Source organism: Pseudorca crassidens, chromosome 14 (genome assembly GCF_039906515.1).
Source record: "Pseudorca crassidens isolate mPseCra1 chromosome 14, mPseCra1.hap1, whole genome shotgun sequence".
NCBI lineage: Eukaryota > Metazoa > Chordata > Mammalia > Artiodactyla > Delphinidae > Pseudorca > Pseudorca crassidens.
This window is the reverse complement of record NC_090309.1, coordinates 8,790,827-8,806,497: the sequence shown is the minus strand read 5'-3', so window position 1 is coordinate 8,806,497 and position 15,671 is coordinate 8,790,827. Positions and strand designations below refer to the sequence as shown.

The window sequence follows — 15,671 nt, the reverse complement described above, 5'->3', positions numbered from 1 at the left end:
TTCCATGATCTCACCAGGCCTGTGATGGTAGATCAGGGCAGGATAACACCACCCAAAGTGTGCTCCCAGAGCCCTGTGCCCCGGACGGTGGGTCCAAGGATTAGAAGCATGCCTCCTGGGGAGAGGCAGTATTCTCCCACCCCATTTTATTGGAGCTTTTTTGCTTCATGGAACACCAGCTCACAACCTGTGGAGCCAGTGTTCTGTGCCCTGTGCCCTAGTAAGCCTGATTTGGGTGATGATGTAGCACTACAGAACTGGGCTGGAAGCTCTGGAAAAAGCACCACTGATTAGTAACAAGAAAAGGAGCTGTAACTACCTGATAGAAAGCACTGGCTCCAACTTCCTCCTTTCTTCTTGGGTTGCCAGCATCTCTCTGCAAACACGTTCGGTGAGCTTTATCTCAGCCCCACCAGCTCTCGGTGCTGGATAAGTAAGGCGCTTCATCTGTCTGCCCCTCTTAGCGGCTGCATTTGGAAAACAAGGAGATCAGGCCGGTTGATCTCTAAAGTGTGTCCCAATCCTCTTATTTATGACCCTATTAACCTTTTATTTTTGCTCTGAGAATCCAGACAGAAGAATGTCTACAGAAGGCAGGCTAAGGGCACACATATTTTTCCTTATGAAGAAAAGCAGTGGGTGTTTAGAAATATCTTCATGCAGAGATAATGAGGAACAGTTTGTTTGCTGCCTTTTCTCAGTCCGGGTTTTACCTGATCCAGCTGAGAGCTGTGCCCTCCTTTAATATTTAGCATGATTGCCACAAAGCCCCGAGGCTTCTGCAGTGATGCTGAGGGTGGGAGACACTCACATCCCATCTCTTTGAGCTAGTGGCAATGACATGGTCCAGCGGTGGTGGTGCTGCGGGGCTTGGGATCTCCCTTGCCCGGGTTCAGCTTTTTGCCATGAAATGAACTGTTGCTCCTAAATAACTATTGTTGATTTTTTTTTAAACAGGCGCCTGAATAAAATTGTTTGGCAAGCATTATCTCAAGAGGAAAAGAAAAAGTAAGCCCGTTTCTTCTCACTTGTTAAAAATTTTTAAAATTTTGGTGAAATTCACATAACTTACAATTAACAGTTTTTAAATGTACAATTCAGTGGTATTTAAGTTATTCAAAGTGTTGTGCAAACCACCACCTCCCTCTAGTTTCAAAACTTTTTTATCATCTCAGAAAACACCTTGTACCCATTAAGTAATCCTTCCCCATTCCTCTCTCCCCCTCTGGTAACCACCAATCTGCTTTCTGTCTCTGTGAATCTGCGTGTTCTGGGTATATCATATGAAAGGAATCACACATCATGTGACCTTTTGTGTCTGGCTTCGTTTACTTAGTTAATGTAAAGATTTGTTTTCAAGGTGCCTCCAAGTTGTAAGCACATGTAGCATTTCCTTCCTTGTTATGCCTGAGTAATGATCCCTTGTATGTATATACCACAGTTTGTTTGTCCATTCTCCCATTGATGAATATTTGGGTTGTGTCTACTTTGGGGCTTTTATGAACAGTGCTGCAAAATACGTAGACGTTTCTGTGTGGACATGTGTTCTCATTTCTCTTGAGTACCTACCTAGCCGTGGATATCCTGGGTCACAGAGTAATTCTGTGTTTAACTTTTTGAGGAACTGCCAAACTTCTCATTTACCTTCCGCAACTGCATCTTTTTACTTTCCCACCTCGTACATACAGCAATGTATGAAGGTTCTTGTTTCTCCACATTGTTGCCGACACTTGTTATTTTTCTCGTTTTAAAAAACTGAAGTCGGGCTTCCCTGGTGGCGCAGTGGTTAAGAAACCGCCTGCCAATGCAGGGAACACGGGTTTGAGCCCTGGTCCGGGAAGATCCCCTTAGTGGAGCAGCTAAGCCTGTGCGCTACAACTACTGAGCCTGTGCTCTACAGCCCACGAGCCACAACTGCTGAGCCCATATGCCACAACTACTGAAGCCCGCGCGCCTAGAGCCCATGCTGCACAATAAGAGAAGCCACCGCAATGAGAAGCCCATGCACCGCAACCAAGAGTAGCCTCCGCTCACCACAACTAAAGAAAGCCTGCGTGCAGCAACGAAGACCCAGTGCAGCCAATAAATAAATAAATAAATTTATATAAATAAATAATAATGTTTTGCTAGTAATATGGTGAGGCTATTTAGTTCTATATTCATAAGCAGAAATAATCGTGTAGTTTTCTTTTCTTTAGGATCTTTGTCTGGCATTGGTATCAGATGAATCTTGTCCTCATATAATATATTTGGAAGTGACTCCTCTCTTTTGTTTTTTTGGGATTGAATAGGATTGATGTTAATTGATCTTTTTATGTTTGGTAGAATTCATCAGTGAGGCCTTTTGGTCCTGGACTTTTCTTTGTTGGGGGATTTTTGATTACTGATTCAATGTCTTTATTATAGGCTGTTGAGATTGTCTATTTTGTGTGAAGTCAGTTTTGGTAATTTGTGTGTTTCTAGGAATTTGTCCATTTGTATAGATTATCTAATTTGAAAACATACAGTTGTTCATATTATTCCCTATAATCCTTTTAATTTTTGTAAGATCAATAGTAATGTCCTTGCTTTTGTTTCTGATTTTAGTAGTTCTGTCTTTTCTCCTTTTAGTCAGCCTAGCTAAAGCTTTGCCAATTTTGTTGATATTGTCAAAAACCAACTTTTCATTTTGTTGATTCTGTTATTTTTCTGTTCTCTCTTTTGTTTATCTCTGCTCTAATCTTTAATATTTCCTTCCTTCTGCTGGCTTTGGGTTTAGTTTTCTCTTCTTTTTCTTGTTCCTTAAGGTGTACACCTAGGTTGTTGATTTGAGATCTTTCTTTCTTTTTACTAGACATTTACAGCCAGAAATTTCCCTCTGACCATTGGCTTTGCTGCATCCCATGTGTTTTTATATGTTGTGTTTTCATTTTTATTTATCTCAACGTATTTTCTAATTTCCAATTTCTAATAGTGATTTCTTCTTTGACCCATTGGTTGTTTAAGAGTGTGGTGTATATTTGTATGTATATACTTCCAGTTTTCCAGTTTTATCTCTGTTGTTATTTCTAGCTTCATTCCACTGTTCTGGAAAAGGTAGTCTATATGATTTGATCTTTAAAATATTTTGAGAATTGCCTTATGACCTAACATATGGTCTATCCTGGAGAATGTTGCATGTGCATTTAAGAATACTTATTTTACTGTTGTTGGGTGAGGTGTTCTATATATAAGTCTAGTTGTTTTATAGTGTTTTCTAGTTCTCTATTTCCTTTATGATCTTCTGTCTGGTTGTTCTATTATTGAAAGTGGGATATTGAAGTCTCCTTTTTGTACAACTGTCTATATCTTCCTTCGATTTTGTCAATGTTTGCTTCATATACTTTTGGGCTCTGTTGATAGATGATATGTATTTACAGTTGTTACGTCTTCTTGATGATTTGACATTTTTATTAATATAAATAATGTCCTTCTTTTTCTCTTGTAAAAGTGTATGACTTCAAATCTATTTTATCTGATATTAGTGTAATCATTCCAGCTCTCTTTTGGTTATTATTTGCATGGAATGTCTTTTTTCATTTTATCATGTTCAACCTATTTGTGTCTTTAAGTCTAAAGTGGGTCTCTTTATAGTAGCATATAGTTGGATCATGGTTTTTTTAATCCATTCTGCCTATCTCTGTCTTTTAACTGGTGAGTTTAATCCGTTTACATTTACAGTAACTACTGATAATGAAGGACTTACTTCTGTCATTGTGCTGTTTGTTTTGTATATGTCTTGTCTATTTTGTTTCTCAATTCCTCCAATATCGCCTTCTTTTGTATTTGATATTTTTTCTAATGTATCATTGTGATCCCTCTTCATTTCCTTTTTTGCATAGTTTTTCATTATTTTCTTAATGATTACATGGAGATTACAGTTAACATCCTAAATTTATAACAAAGTAGTTTGAATTGATATCAACTTATTTCCAATAGTGTACATTATCTCTGTCTCTGTCCAGCTCCATCCCCTCTTTATATTGTTATTGTCACAAATTACATCTTTTACATTATGTGTCCGTTAACATAGCTTTATAATCATTGTTTTATGCATTTGTCTTTTAAATAATATAGGAAACAAAAGAGGAGTTACATACCAAAAATACAAGAACATTAGCTTTTATATTTACATATGTAGTCATCTTTGCCAGTCATCTTTATTTCTTCATATGGCCAGTGTAACTTGTCTTCCAGTGTCCTTTTATTTCATCCTGAAGAGCTCTCTTTAGCATTTCCTGTATGGGGAAGCCCTACTAGCAACAAACACCCTTAGCTTTTGTTATGTGTTAACAAATGTATTAATTTCTCCTTCATTTGTGAAGGATAGTTTTGCCAGATATAGAATCCTTGCTTGATAGTGTTTTCCTCTCAGCATCCTAAATATACCATATCAATGGGACATCTCTGGTGGTCCAGTGGTTAAGACTCCACGCTTCCAATGCAGGGGGCTTGGGTTCGATCCCTGTTCAGGGAACTAAGATCCCACATGCCATGCAGCGTGGCCTAAATAAATAAACAAACAAACCCTATCACTGCCTTCTGGACTTCATGGTTTCTCATAAGAAATCAGCTGTTGATCTTATTGAGGATTTCTTGTTCATGAGCCACTTTTGTTCCTTTCAAGATTCTCTGTCTTTGTCTTTGTCTTTCAACAGTTTAATTGTAGTATAGTGTCTTGGTATAGCTCTCTTTGAGTGTATTCTGCTTTTCATTCACTGTGCCTCTTGGATCGTGTAGATGTATGTCTTCCATCAAATTTGGAGAGTTTTTGGCCATTATTTCATTTTTGCCAAATATTTTCACGCTTTTCTCTCTCATTTCCTTTTGGCACTCTCATAATGCATATGTTGTTAAGCTTGATAGAATCCCATATGTCCTTTAGACTCTTCTTCATTCTTGTATTCTTTCTACTCCAGACACTATGTAATCTCATTTGATCTATCTGCAAGTTTGCTGATTCTTTCTCCTGCCTGCTCAAATCTACTGTTAAAACCCTCTAATGAATTTTTCATCTCACCTATAGTACTTTTCAGCTCTAGAATTTCTATTTGGTTCATTTTCATAATTTCTCTTTATTGATATTGTCTAGTTGCTCATATATCATTCTCAGGATTTCATTTAGTTCTTTGTCCATGGTTCCCTTCACCTCTTTGAGCATATTTAAGACAGTTATTTTAAAGTCTTTCTCTACCAAATCCAGTGTCTGGACTTCATCTGTCAGTTTCTTTTTTTCCATGTGAATGGGTTATATACTTCCATGTTTCTTTGTGTTCTTTGCAATTTTTTATTGAGAACAGAACATTTTGGACATTGTAACGTAGTAACTCTGGAAATTAGATTCTCTACCCTTCCCAGAAATTTCTGTTGTTGCCTGATGAAGGCTGCACTTGTCTGTTTAGTGTCTTTCCACACTGTTTTTGCAAAGACTATATTCCTTGTCATGTGTGTTCACTGAAGTATTGTTTCATCTCTGTGGTCAGCCAGTGACCTGACAGAGATTTCCCTAAATGCCAGCCTCTGTCTTCATCAAGCATTCCCCTGGATACTGTAAGTATTCAACTAGATTCCAGAATTTCAAAATAGCTAATTCTATCAATAGTTGTTTTGGTGAAAAGACAAATTCCTTGATTTCTCTGCTCCACCACCTTTCATGACATCACTTCCCTCCTCACTATCTAAAGCAAGGTTTGAGTAAGTTATGAGGCCTTTATTATATTGAGATAGTTTCCTTCTATTCCTAGTTTGTTGAGTGTTTGACTTTTTAATCACGAAAGAGTGTTGAATTTTGTCATGATTTTGCTGTATCAATTGAGATGATCAAGTGGTTTTTTTCCTTCATTCTGTTACTGTGATGTATTATATTGATTCATTTTTGTATGTTGCATTCCAGGAATAAAATCTCACTCTTCATGGTGTTTAATCCTTTCATAATATGCTGTTGAATTTGGTTTGCTAGTATTGTGTTGAGGATTTCTGAATCAATGTTCACAAGGAATATTGGGCTGTAGTTTTCTTGTAGTATCTTTGTCTGGCTTTGGTATCAGGGTAATGCTGGCATCATAGAATGAGTTTCAAAATGTTCCCTGCTCTTAAATATTTGGAAGTATTTGAGGAGGATTGGTGTTAAATCTTCTTTGAATGTGTGGTAGCACTCTCCATGGAAGCTACATAGTGCTGAAGTCAAGCTTGTTGGAAATTATTTGATTACTGATTCAGTCTCCTTACTAGTTATAGGTCTGTTTAGATTTTTTATTTCTTCCTGATTCAGTCTTAGTTGGTTATAATTTTATAGGAATTTATCCATTTCCTCTAGGTTATCCATTTTGTTGGTGTATAATGGATCATAGTAGTCTTTTATGATCCTTTTTATTTCTGTGACAACAGTTGTAATGTTCACTGTTTCCTTTCTGATTCTAGTTATTTGAATCTTCTCTTTTTTCCTCTTAATCTAGCTAATAAGCATTTGTCAGTTTTGTTGTTCTTTCCAGAATCTAACTCTTAGTTCCATAGATTTTTTCTATTGTTTTTCTATACTCTATTTCACTTATTTCTGCTCTAATCCTTATTTCCTTCTTTCTGCTAACTTGGGTTTAGTTTAGTTTATTCTCCATTTTCCCAGTTCCTTTAGGTGTAAAGTTAGGTTGTTGATTTGAGATTTTTCCTCTTTTTTAATGTAAATATTTAGCACTATAAATTTCCCTCTTATGACTGCTTTTGCTATATCTTAGACATTTTGATATGTTGTATTTTTATTTTAAAATATCTCAAGATATTTTATAATCTCCCTTAGGATTTCTTCTTTGACCCATTGGTTGTTTAAGAGTGGGTTGTTTAATTTCCACATATTTGTGTATTTTCCAGTTTTCCTTCTGCTAATGATTTCTAGTTTTATTCCATTGTTATTGGAGATTATACTTTATATGATTTTATCTTAAAAACCTTTAATACTTGTATTCTTATATGTGGTTTATCCTGGAGAGAATGTTCCATGTGTACTTAAGAATATGTATTCTGCTGTTGGCTGGTGATGTGTTCTGTATATGTCTGTTAGGTCTAATTAATCTATAGTGTTTTTCAAGTCCTCTGTTTCTTTATTGGTCTTCTGTTTGGTGGTTCTATCCATTATTGAAAATGGAAATTGAAATCTCCTTTTATATTGTTTCTTTCTATTTCTCCCTTCAATTCTGTTAATGTTTGCTTCTATATTTGGGAGCTCTGAAATTAGGTGCATATGTATTTATGATTGTCAAATCTTCCTGGTAGATAGACCCTTTTACCATTATATAATGTCCTTCTTTGTCCTTGTAACAATTTATGACTTAAAATAGTCATAATTTGCTAATTTATTTCTTCTGATTGACGAAGTGTGCTTTTGAAGCTCTCTAGTGAATTCTTCAGTTATTGTATTATTTTTCTATATATATCTTTATTGGAGTATAATTGCTTTACAATGTTGTGTTAGTTTCTGCCGTACAACAAAGTGAATCAGCTATATGTATACATATATCCCCATATCCCCTCTTGAGCCTCCCTCCCACTCTCCCTATCCAACCCCATTAGGTCGTCACAAAGTACCAAGCAGATCTCCCTGTGCAATGCAGCAGCTTTCCACTAGCCCTCCATTTTGCTCAGTTAATGTATTCTTCAGATCCAGAATTTCTGTTTGGTTCTTTTTATAGTCTCTATATCTGTTGATATTCTCATTTTGTTCATGCATCATTTTCCTGATTTCATTTAGTTGTCTGTATTCTCCTTGAGCTCATTGAGCATTTTTAAGACAGTTATTTTCAGTTGTTTGTCAGGTAATTCATAGATCTCCTTTCTATAGGGTAGATTTTCTGGAGATTATTTTGTTTCCTGGATTGGGCCATCTTTCTCTGTTTCTTTGTATGCCTTAGTATCTTTAGGCAATATTTGGGCATTTGATAAAACAAACACTTCTCCCAGTCTTTACAGGTGGCTTCTTACAGGGGAAGACCTTCACCAATCATTCTGGCTAGAGATTCTGGGACCCTCTCACACCTTTTCTGGGGATATGTCTTCTCTAGGCTTGTGCATGTCATTTCCCAGTTGAAGAGGTTTTGCCCCTGTTTTTTTCTTAGGAACCCGTAATCTCTTGCTCTCCCTGGTGTCTGTCTTTAGTACGGCAGTATCTCTGGTGCTGTAACCACCCATGAAACTTGCCTTTGTTCTCAGCTGCCCCAACCTGGCATCCAAAGTATACTGCCATTTTTATCAACATTCTGAGTCAAGTGAGACAGAAGCCAGTCTCCCAGGAAGCGCCACAAAAGACCAAAATGTTGGATACATGTTGAATAGGAGTTTTCTCCCAGTTGCTCTGCAGTGTGCCAGGGAAGGGGAGGGGCTTGGCCAGACAAAATGCAACACATGTTCCTACTCGCTTCAATGCCTACTCTTGTTGGCTTTGTGGTGCTGGAGGGCAGGTACATTTTAACTGGTTTCTAGAATTCTCACAAAGGCAGTTTGGTCTTTATATGGTTAGTCAGTGTCTTTGTGGGGGAATAAGGGCCTGGGGTTTCTCATTTCACCACTTTGCTGACGTCACACCAATTTAGATTTTTTAATAAGAATTTTTGCTGTCTTCTGTTGACAAGTTTGTTTGTGGATTGAGTCCTGTGAATGTACTGGTTTAACAGTGTGCTCTTCCAACACCCAACATCTAAAAAAATGCCATGACATTTTCAACAATAAGAGAATGACAGTTATGAAATGTTTTTCGTCCCCCATGTCCCTCAATCAGTCAATCTCTGTACCCGCTTCCATGAGTATCTGACTCATAGGTACTGGGACTGGAAACAGAATCCAGGACTTGGGACCTCCACACCCCACTGGGTTCCCCTGGAATCACACAGCTTGTTCATCAGCTGATAGAAAGTTTGGCTTCTGTTCTTTGTGTACCAAAACAGTGAAGCCAGAAAGTTTAGGTCTATTTAGGCTTACAAGAGGAGAGAAGATAAAAATAGCTAACATGAGCTAATAGGAGAATTACTGCACTGAGACAAATATTTGAGTTTAGGGTTTGCTTTGTTTTCCAGAGTCACTGCTAGGCATAGTTGTGTGAAATGTCTTTGAAACTCACTGTTGGTTCTGCCAAATGTTAGACCTAGGGAGAAAGGAATGGGTTCCAGATACGCTGAAAAAATTGTTGAAAAAATAACTTACGTGTATCAAACTTCTATAAAATCAGATCATCAAATTAGGTAATGGGGAAAAGTGCCTACCGTGACTCGGAGATGATTGTTTCTGACTTGCATAAACTACCAAAGCCCTGACAGGCCAGAAGGCATGGCTGTGATTCTGTCAACTGACACCTGACATCTGCTTTGACAGATGTTTCTCAGGGGAGGGTTTACAGAAAAAACATCTTTCCATATGTTCTACTATGTTCTACTGTGATCACTTTATGTTTCTCTTTCTTCTTCTTTTTTTAGGTTAGGTGCAAACAAACCAATGCGTTACTTAGAAAACAAGGCAGCTTTAAACAAGGCATTAGAACGGTTGAATTGGCCCATTTCCTTGAAGGAGCTGTCAGTGCTGGAGAATGAAATCCTAGCTGGGAAAATGTATGTGCAGCAGGCCATGGAGCTCCAGGAGGCTGCCAAGAAGGAGAATCATGTGAGCAGGGCCCTTGAAGAGGTGTGTACCGTGGAGGTTGTCTGTATTCCCTCCCTCCCTCCTATCCCAAGCCCTTGCCATTCCTGTGCTGGCCTCCCCTCTCTCCCACCTCCCACTGCACTGATTTCTAAGAGTTACAGCCAACCCACTTAAGGTCTCAGGACTTCTTTCAACAGAAAGGAAATGCCATTTGATTTTACTCTGGCCTTATTTTTTAAACAATACGTGTTTTAATTGAAAAATAAATCTAAACAGAAGTATCGTGTAGTGATTAAAAGCCTGGACTTCGATATGAGCCGGACCAAAGTCCAGCCTCAGACCTACCACCTAATCCCTGTGTGATCTTGGCCAGTGACTCTGTCTCTCTAAACCTTAGGGGTTTTTTTTAAATCTGTAAAATAAGAGTGTTAATAGTATCTGCCTCATAGGCTTGTTACGGAAGCAAAATGAGCATTTAAAGTACTTAGTATTGAAAGCTCCCCACATAAGTGTTTGCAATTATTATTACTAGTAAAACAGACCTTCTACAAGGAAAATTTATTTTCTGGCAGCCATATTATTTATTACCACTTTGTATCATTTACTTTTAATTGTTTCTTTTCCTTGAATAAATTTTACACAGAATTGCAGTTAGAGTATCCATAATCATTTTATGGTCTGCTTTTCAACGTCTCATATATTTTCTTGGTGTTTTTGCTGAATCATCAGACTGATATTTTTTGTGGTTACATAATATTCCATGGTGTGTAAATGCCCTGATTTGTTTAACTCTTCACTGGATGTTGGGCATTTGAGGGTTTTTTCCAATTTTCTTCTCTTTCACATCATGTTTTATTGCTTCTATAGTGCATATAGTTGAACTATTTTGCTAGGATAAATTCTTAGGTGTGGGATTCTTGGACCAAAGGACGTGAACATTTGGGGGCTCTAAATACTTGCTGCCTGTGTAATATCCTCTTTCTGACTATAGTAGGGTGCGTGTAAACCTGGAACAGTTCATCCAGACTCTTACTGAGTTCTATATGATTTTAATATATTTACCATATGATAGTCTAAAAGATATATCCAAGGAACTGACCTTTGAGATTCATCTTTTTTGATTTCAGTCTTTGCTAAGTGATACCAGCTTTGCCTGGTTTTAAATTCTGTATTTGCTGTTCTAGATTCTTGTGTTTTATTTGCTTATTTTTATTTAAATTTATTTTTCCCCTGCAAATGGCTTTTTTTCCTTCAGTGTAGAAAGCGATTTCTTTTGTGCAGAGTGCAAAAGTTTTATCATATCTTTATTTATATTTTTGTTTTTATTTATTTATTTATATATATGGGGGGGGTGGTCGTTGTTATTCAAAGTGACCTCCTCAAAGAGTTGTTCAGTCTTTCCTCGGAAGGCACCATCTGATGACCCCAAACATGTGGCTGTATATTGGCCTTCCTCACATAGGTGCCCTGTAAACACCGAGAATCAAGAAGACTGAATTCAAATGAATTCAATCCCTCTCCCTGGAAATCTGCTCTTCTTTTCCTCACGCTTCTTCCTCTCTGTTCTTTCATTTATTCATTGGAATATGTATGAGTTCCTATGAGGTACCAAGCCCTATTCTAGGCACTAGAGGTACCTCAACACATGGACCAGGTCCCACTCTTACTCTAGTTGAGGTGAACAGATAGGTTCTAAATGATGGACTTTCGCATGTTGAGCTCTGGTGACATTACTGCCTAACAGCAGAATTTGCAAGCATTATTCTTTTATCTATACTTTATATTAAATGTTAAAATGGGAAGTGTTGCTAATGAAGTGGAAAGAAGCCTCGTGTGTTTCAGAGCGTAGTGTAGTCTCCTGAATTTGTGGGAATCAAAAGTTCATTGTTCATGGGATGTGAATTAATTGCTCTATTTTTTAATTCCCTTGTCCACAGAGTGGGAATTAAAATAATTTCCACAATTTCTTCATCCAGAAACATTTGTTCACTCCCGACCATGGGTCAGATTCTGTCCTTGGCACAGGTGGTCTCAGCCTGCCACATTCTTCTTTCTTTCCTCGGGGCCTCCCAAGGTGACACTATACATTGGACACAAAATAGGGGTTTGTTAACAGCAATGGAGACACGGATCCAGCCTAGTGGAGGAGACATACTGGCATAGAATGTAACCTGTGTGAGAGCTGAAGTCTCGTCTGGCCTTACTTGTAGCTGTATCCATAGCTACATCCCCTGAGAATGATGCCTGGCACACAGTGGACATGCAGAAATATTTATCGAAGGAATGAAACCCAGATCCTCATAGCAGAGTATTATAAATATGACAACAGAGGCGTAGCCATAGAACAACTGGAAGATGGGAAGAAGTGAACGATTCTGGCTGAGGCGTGGAGGAGGTCTTCATGGAGGGGATGATTGAATTTGGTCTGGAAGGATGTGTAGGAATTTGAGGGGGGGAGTGTGAGAAATGTTCTGAGTGAGAGAAACTGTTTGTGCAAAGGCAGGAAGGTGGAAAGAGCATGGCATGTTCACCAGGGGCGTGGCAGGAGACAAGACGGGAAAGGGAAGATGGCCCCAGAATACAAGGAACTTGGAAATCTTCCCTAGGATCAGGAACCAAGCCTGTAGGAAGTGGGTACCAGCGAGGGCTTTTCAGCAAGTGGAGGACATGAGCAGATTTGTGTCTTGGAAAGATTTTTTTGGCAGCAAGATGAGGCTCAGTGTAGGGACGGAAGACCAAAACCAGGTGCAGCCTCCACTGAGAGGTGTTGAGTCCTTGAGTCAAGCCGGTACAGTGGGGAGGGAATGGGTGAAAGAGATACCAGTTGGTGGAAAGTGAATGTGTGGGGTGAGCCAGAGGGCAACGTTGAGGATACCCACAAACTTTCCGTCTTGGACAACTGGGAGACAGAGGCACGGTTAGCCACCACATCCGTGTCACCTCTGCTCTGCAGAGAGACAGCCCCTCTAAACACCCTGTCATTCTCTAACCCCTTCCCACATTTTTGTTTTCTTCACAGCACGTTTCACCACCTGCCATCATGTACGTATTTGTTCATCATCTGTCTCCTCCGCTGGAATGAGGGTGGGACTTGGTCCGTTGTGTTCTGGGTATACCTAGTGTTGCTGCAGTATCGCATGGCACCTTGTAGGCACTCCCAGGCATTCGAATGAATACATGAATGAAAGAACAAGAGGAAGAGCTACCATGGGAGGCAGAGTGGATTTTCAGGGAAAGGTAACTCACTTTAGGTCCTCTTGATCCTTAGATGTCCATAGGGCATCCCGGCGAGAAAGACCGATAGGCAGCCATGTGTTTGGAGCTTAGGAGAGAAGTCCATGTTACAGAGATAGATTTGGAGGTCATTTGAGGTGCTGAGAAAGGAAGAGGAGACTGTGGAAAGGGCCAAGACAGGAAAGCTAGAGGAGCAGAAGGCGCAGGGTAGGGAGCTATGATGTCAGAGCCTGAGGAGGAGAGATGGCAAGAGCCCTGGGTCTGGAGTCAGACAGACCTGAATGCAAGTCTCAGTACTTCCAGATGTGGACCTTCCTTAGGCACTCTAAGCCTAGATCCCTCATCCTTAAATTAGAAAAATCATAGTAGCCACCTGCAAGATGGTTGTGAGACAACGCGCATAATGTGCTGAGTACAGCGTGCCACGCTAAATGCTCAACAGGAAATGCCCTCAACCCACCTTGCCCGTCATTGCTATTTCCGTTGTTAAACTATTACTGAGGAGTTTGGAAAGTCATACAGGATGATGTCTGAAAACCATTTGATTTTCAAGAGGGAGATCGTTAGTGATCTTAGCCAGAACAACTTCGGTGGCATTTTGGGAGTGGAAGCCAGTGTACAGAGGATGGAGAAGTAGAGAGCAGTGGAGAAAGTAAATACAGGAAGTTCACTTTTTGTTCAAGATCTTCCTAGAAAGCAAAGGAGAAAAAATGGAGGGAACTTGATGTGGGAGCCAGAGCGAGGAAGACATTGAGTTTGTGTGATGGTATTGATGGATCCACTGCTGCCCCCTTTCTTGGTCAGGGGCTAAGGCTGTCCTTTCACTGCCCTGTCCCTACATAGGGTGACCAAAGCCCCCACTGTCCGTTCAGGAAAGCACCCATGTGCCCAGGACAATAGTCCGTAGGTAATGAACGGGCGGGGAGGGGTCCATGGTTGGCAGCTCATCTACAGAGTTCTTTCCACTCTCAACATGGCCGTCTGCAATGGAAGATTTTCTGTATTATTTTCTTAAAACGGTACTTCTCCTTACCATGTGTGATGTATTGTGTGGTATTTTTATTCCATTTTTATCGTGCTCTGTTGAGTTGATTTCATGACCTGCTAACAAATCTCATCCTTCAGCGTGAAAAATGGTTCGGACCAAAGCTCAAGATCGCCAGGCCTTTTGGGATCCTGCGGTGAAAATCCATCACAGATGCAAGGCATTTTCATTGACTCATATAAAAAAAGTCTCACTTTAAATGTTTTTAGCAGAGGCCAAAGATTTTGATCAATGACTGTAATTTGGAGAGGAAGAAACCTGTTTTTCATTAAGACCCCCTAAAGTTTATTGATCAGAAGTAACAAAAGGTGATCAAAGTTGGTCGGAATGGGATGCCCAATCAGAAATGCCCACGTGTGTTCCGAAGGGAGTGGTCACTGTTTGATCCACTCCAGAATATGTGATGGAGTCTGGAGGTCTGTGGCTCTCTGATTCTTTCCCCTACAGTACGCTGGCACCCACAGTAGCTGCCATGTTGGTTCCTGAGTTTGGGACAGCTTCCTGATTTTTCTGTTGCTGAGGATCAGAGGTGGGGAGAAGTGGCTATACATGCCAGTGTCTGGCTAGAATGCGCCCTGCTTTTTCCACTCAGGCTTTCACTGGCAGTCCCTTGCTGGCCCCAGGATCAGACGTAGGGCAAGCATCATTATCCCACCTGCTCTGCCCAGCACCTTATACTGGACACATTCCATGATTAATTGTCCCTCCCTATTTCTGTAATCCACTAGTTTCGTGGCATCCCTGGAGACAGGTGCTTGGCTTACTGACTGCATAATGAAAGATCTTAATTCTGAAATTGTAAATTCCACTTGAAATCTCCCTTCACGAGCACCCTTCTCGTTGCCGTGATTGCAGAGTCCAACGTCACTGGCCACTCCCGAGCCCTCGGAGCTGCAGTATGGTGGAAATCACCAAGGGCATCTGAGTTGTAATTAAACTTCCCAAGTTTTCGCTGGGAGCCTGGTCTAGGGCAGCTCCAGCTATGTTGTCCTGCAGCATTTTCTTAGTAAATAAGGATTGTTCTCCAGAGCAAATCCCACAGAATCCAGACCCAGAAAGATCCAACGGGCTTTCTGCACCCAACCTTGGCTGCCTTGAAAAACTCGGAGGCAGAAAATCTTGTTAAATTCTAAGTAGCTCTAAACAACCCTAATAGAGGCCTCGGAAATGTACTTACACAGCTGGCTGCACGTGGTTACGTTTCCAAGTTGAGACTGGCAAGGAATGTGGAGTCTCTAGCTTTGAAGAATGACTAACTGAGTGGTCCACTCCATGGAAAACTGTCCAGGAAAATGCACAGCAGGAGGGAGGATATGGGTGAGGCTGGGTGAGATGGGAATGGGAGAATGAAGGGACGAAAAGAGACCACTTGGATTTGAAAACATTATATTGGGTTGTGACTTTGACACTACACAGGAGAACATTAGTTGGGGAGACTTAGAGAGAAATTTCTTTGAGTTGTATATAAAATGAAGTCAGAATAAGTAGCGTCATTTGTTATATCTGCTCCCAAATAATAATTGGACCAGTTGTCATTCTTGCATTGTAACCCATCCTTTTGCAGCTCTCATTATTCCCTCTTTAAGGGGAGAACGGAGGCATCACACCTTAACCCTTTATGACTAGCCAGCCTTTCTCATTCCACAAGTAAAACCTTTAGTCTCTTCTGCTGATACTTGGGTCTGGTAGGAGGACTGACTCCTTAGTGACAGTGACACAGAAGATCCCCTGGTGCAAGGGTGGGGAATTAGCAGGT

The 15,671-nt window shown here is 40.0% G+C and overlaps 2 protein-coding genes across 4 annotated transcripts in view; one reads left to right on the top strand and one right to left on the bottom strand.

Annotated features, from left to right (window-relative positions):
- Nucleotides 1-15,671, bottom strand: part of MGAT4A (alpha-1,3-mannosyl-glycoprotein 4-beta-N-acetylglucosaminyltransferase A) — a 504,464-nt gene that overhangs the window by 83,237 nt on the left and 405,556 nt on the right. The gene's annotated exons all lie outside the window — the stretch shown is intronic.
- VWA3B (von Willebrand factor A domain containing 3B) overlaps nucleotides 1-15,671 on the top strand; it is a 207,824-nt gene that overhangs the window by 163,218 nt on the left and 28,935 nt on the right. For all 3 annotated transcript variants that reach the window (XM_067704215.1, XM_067704217.1, XM_067704216.1), the window contains 2 exons: nucleotides 958-1,008; nucleotides 9,474-9,678. In XM_067704215.1, the coding sequence (XP_067560316.1) occupies nucleotides 958-1,008; nucleotides 9,474-9,678 (256 nt within the window). The remainder of the gene's footprint in view (nucleotides 1-957; nucleotides 1,009-9,473; nucleotides 9,679-15,671) is intronic.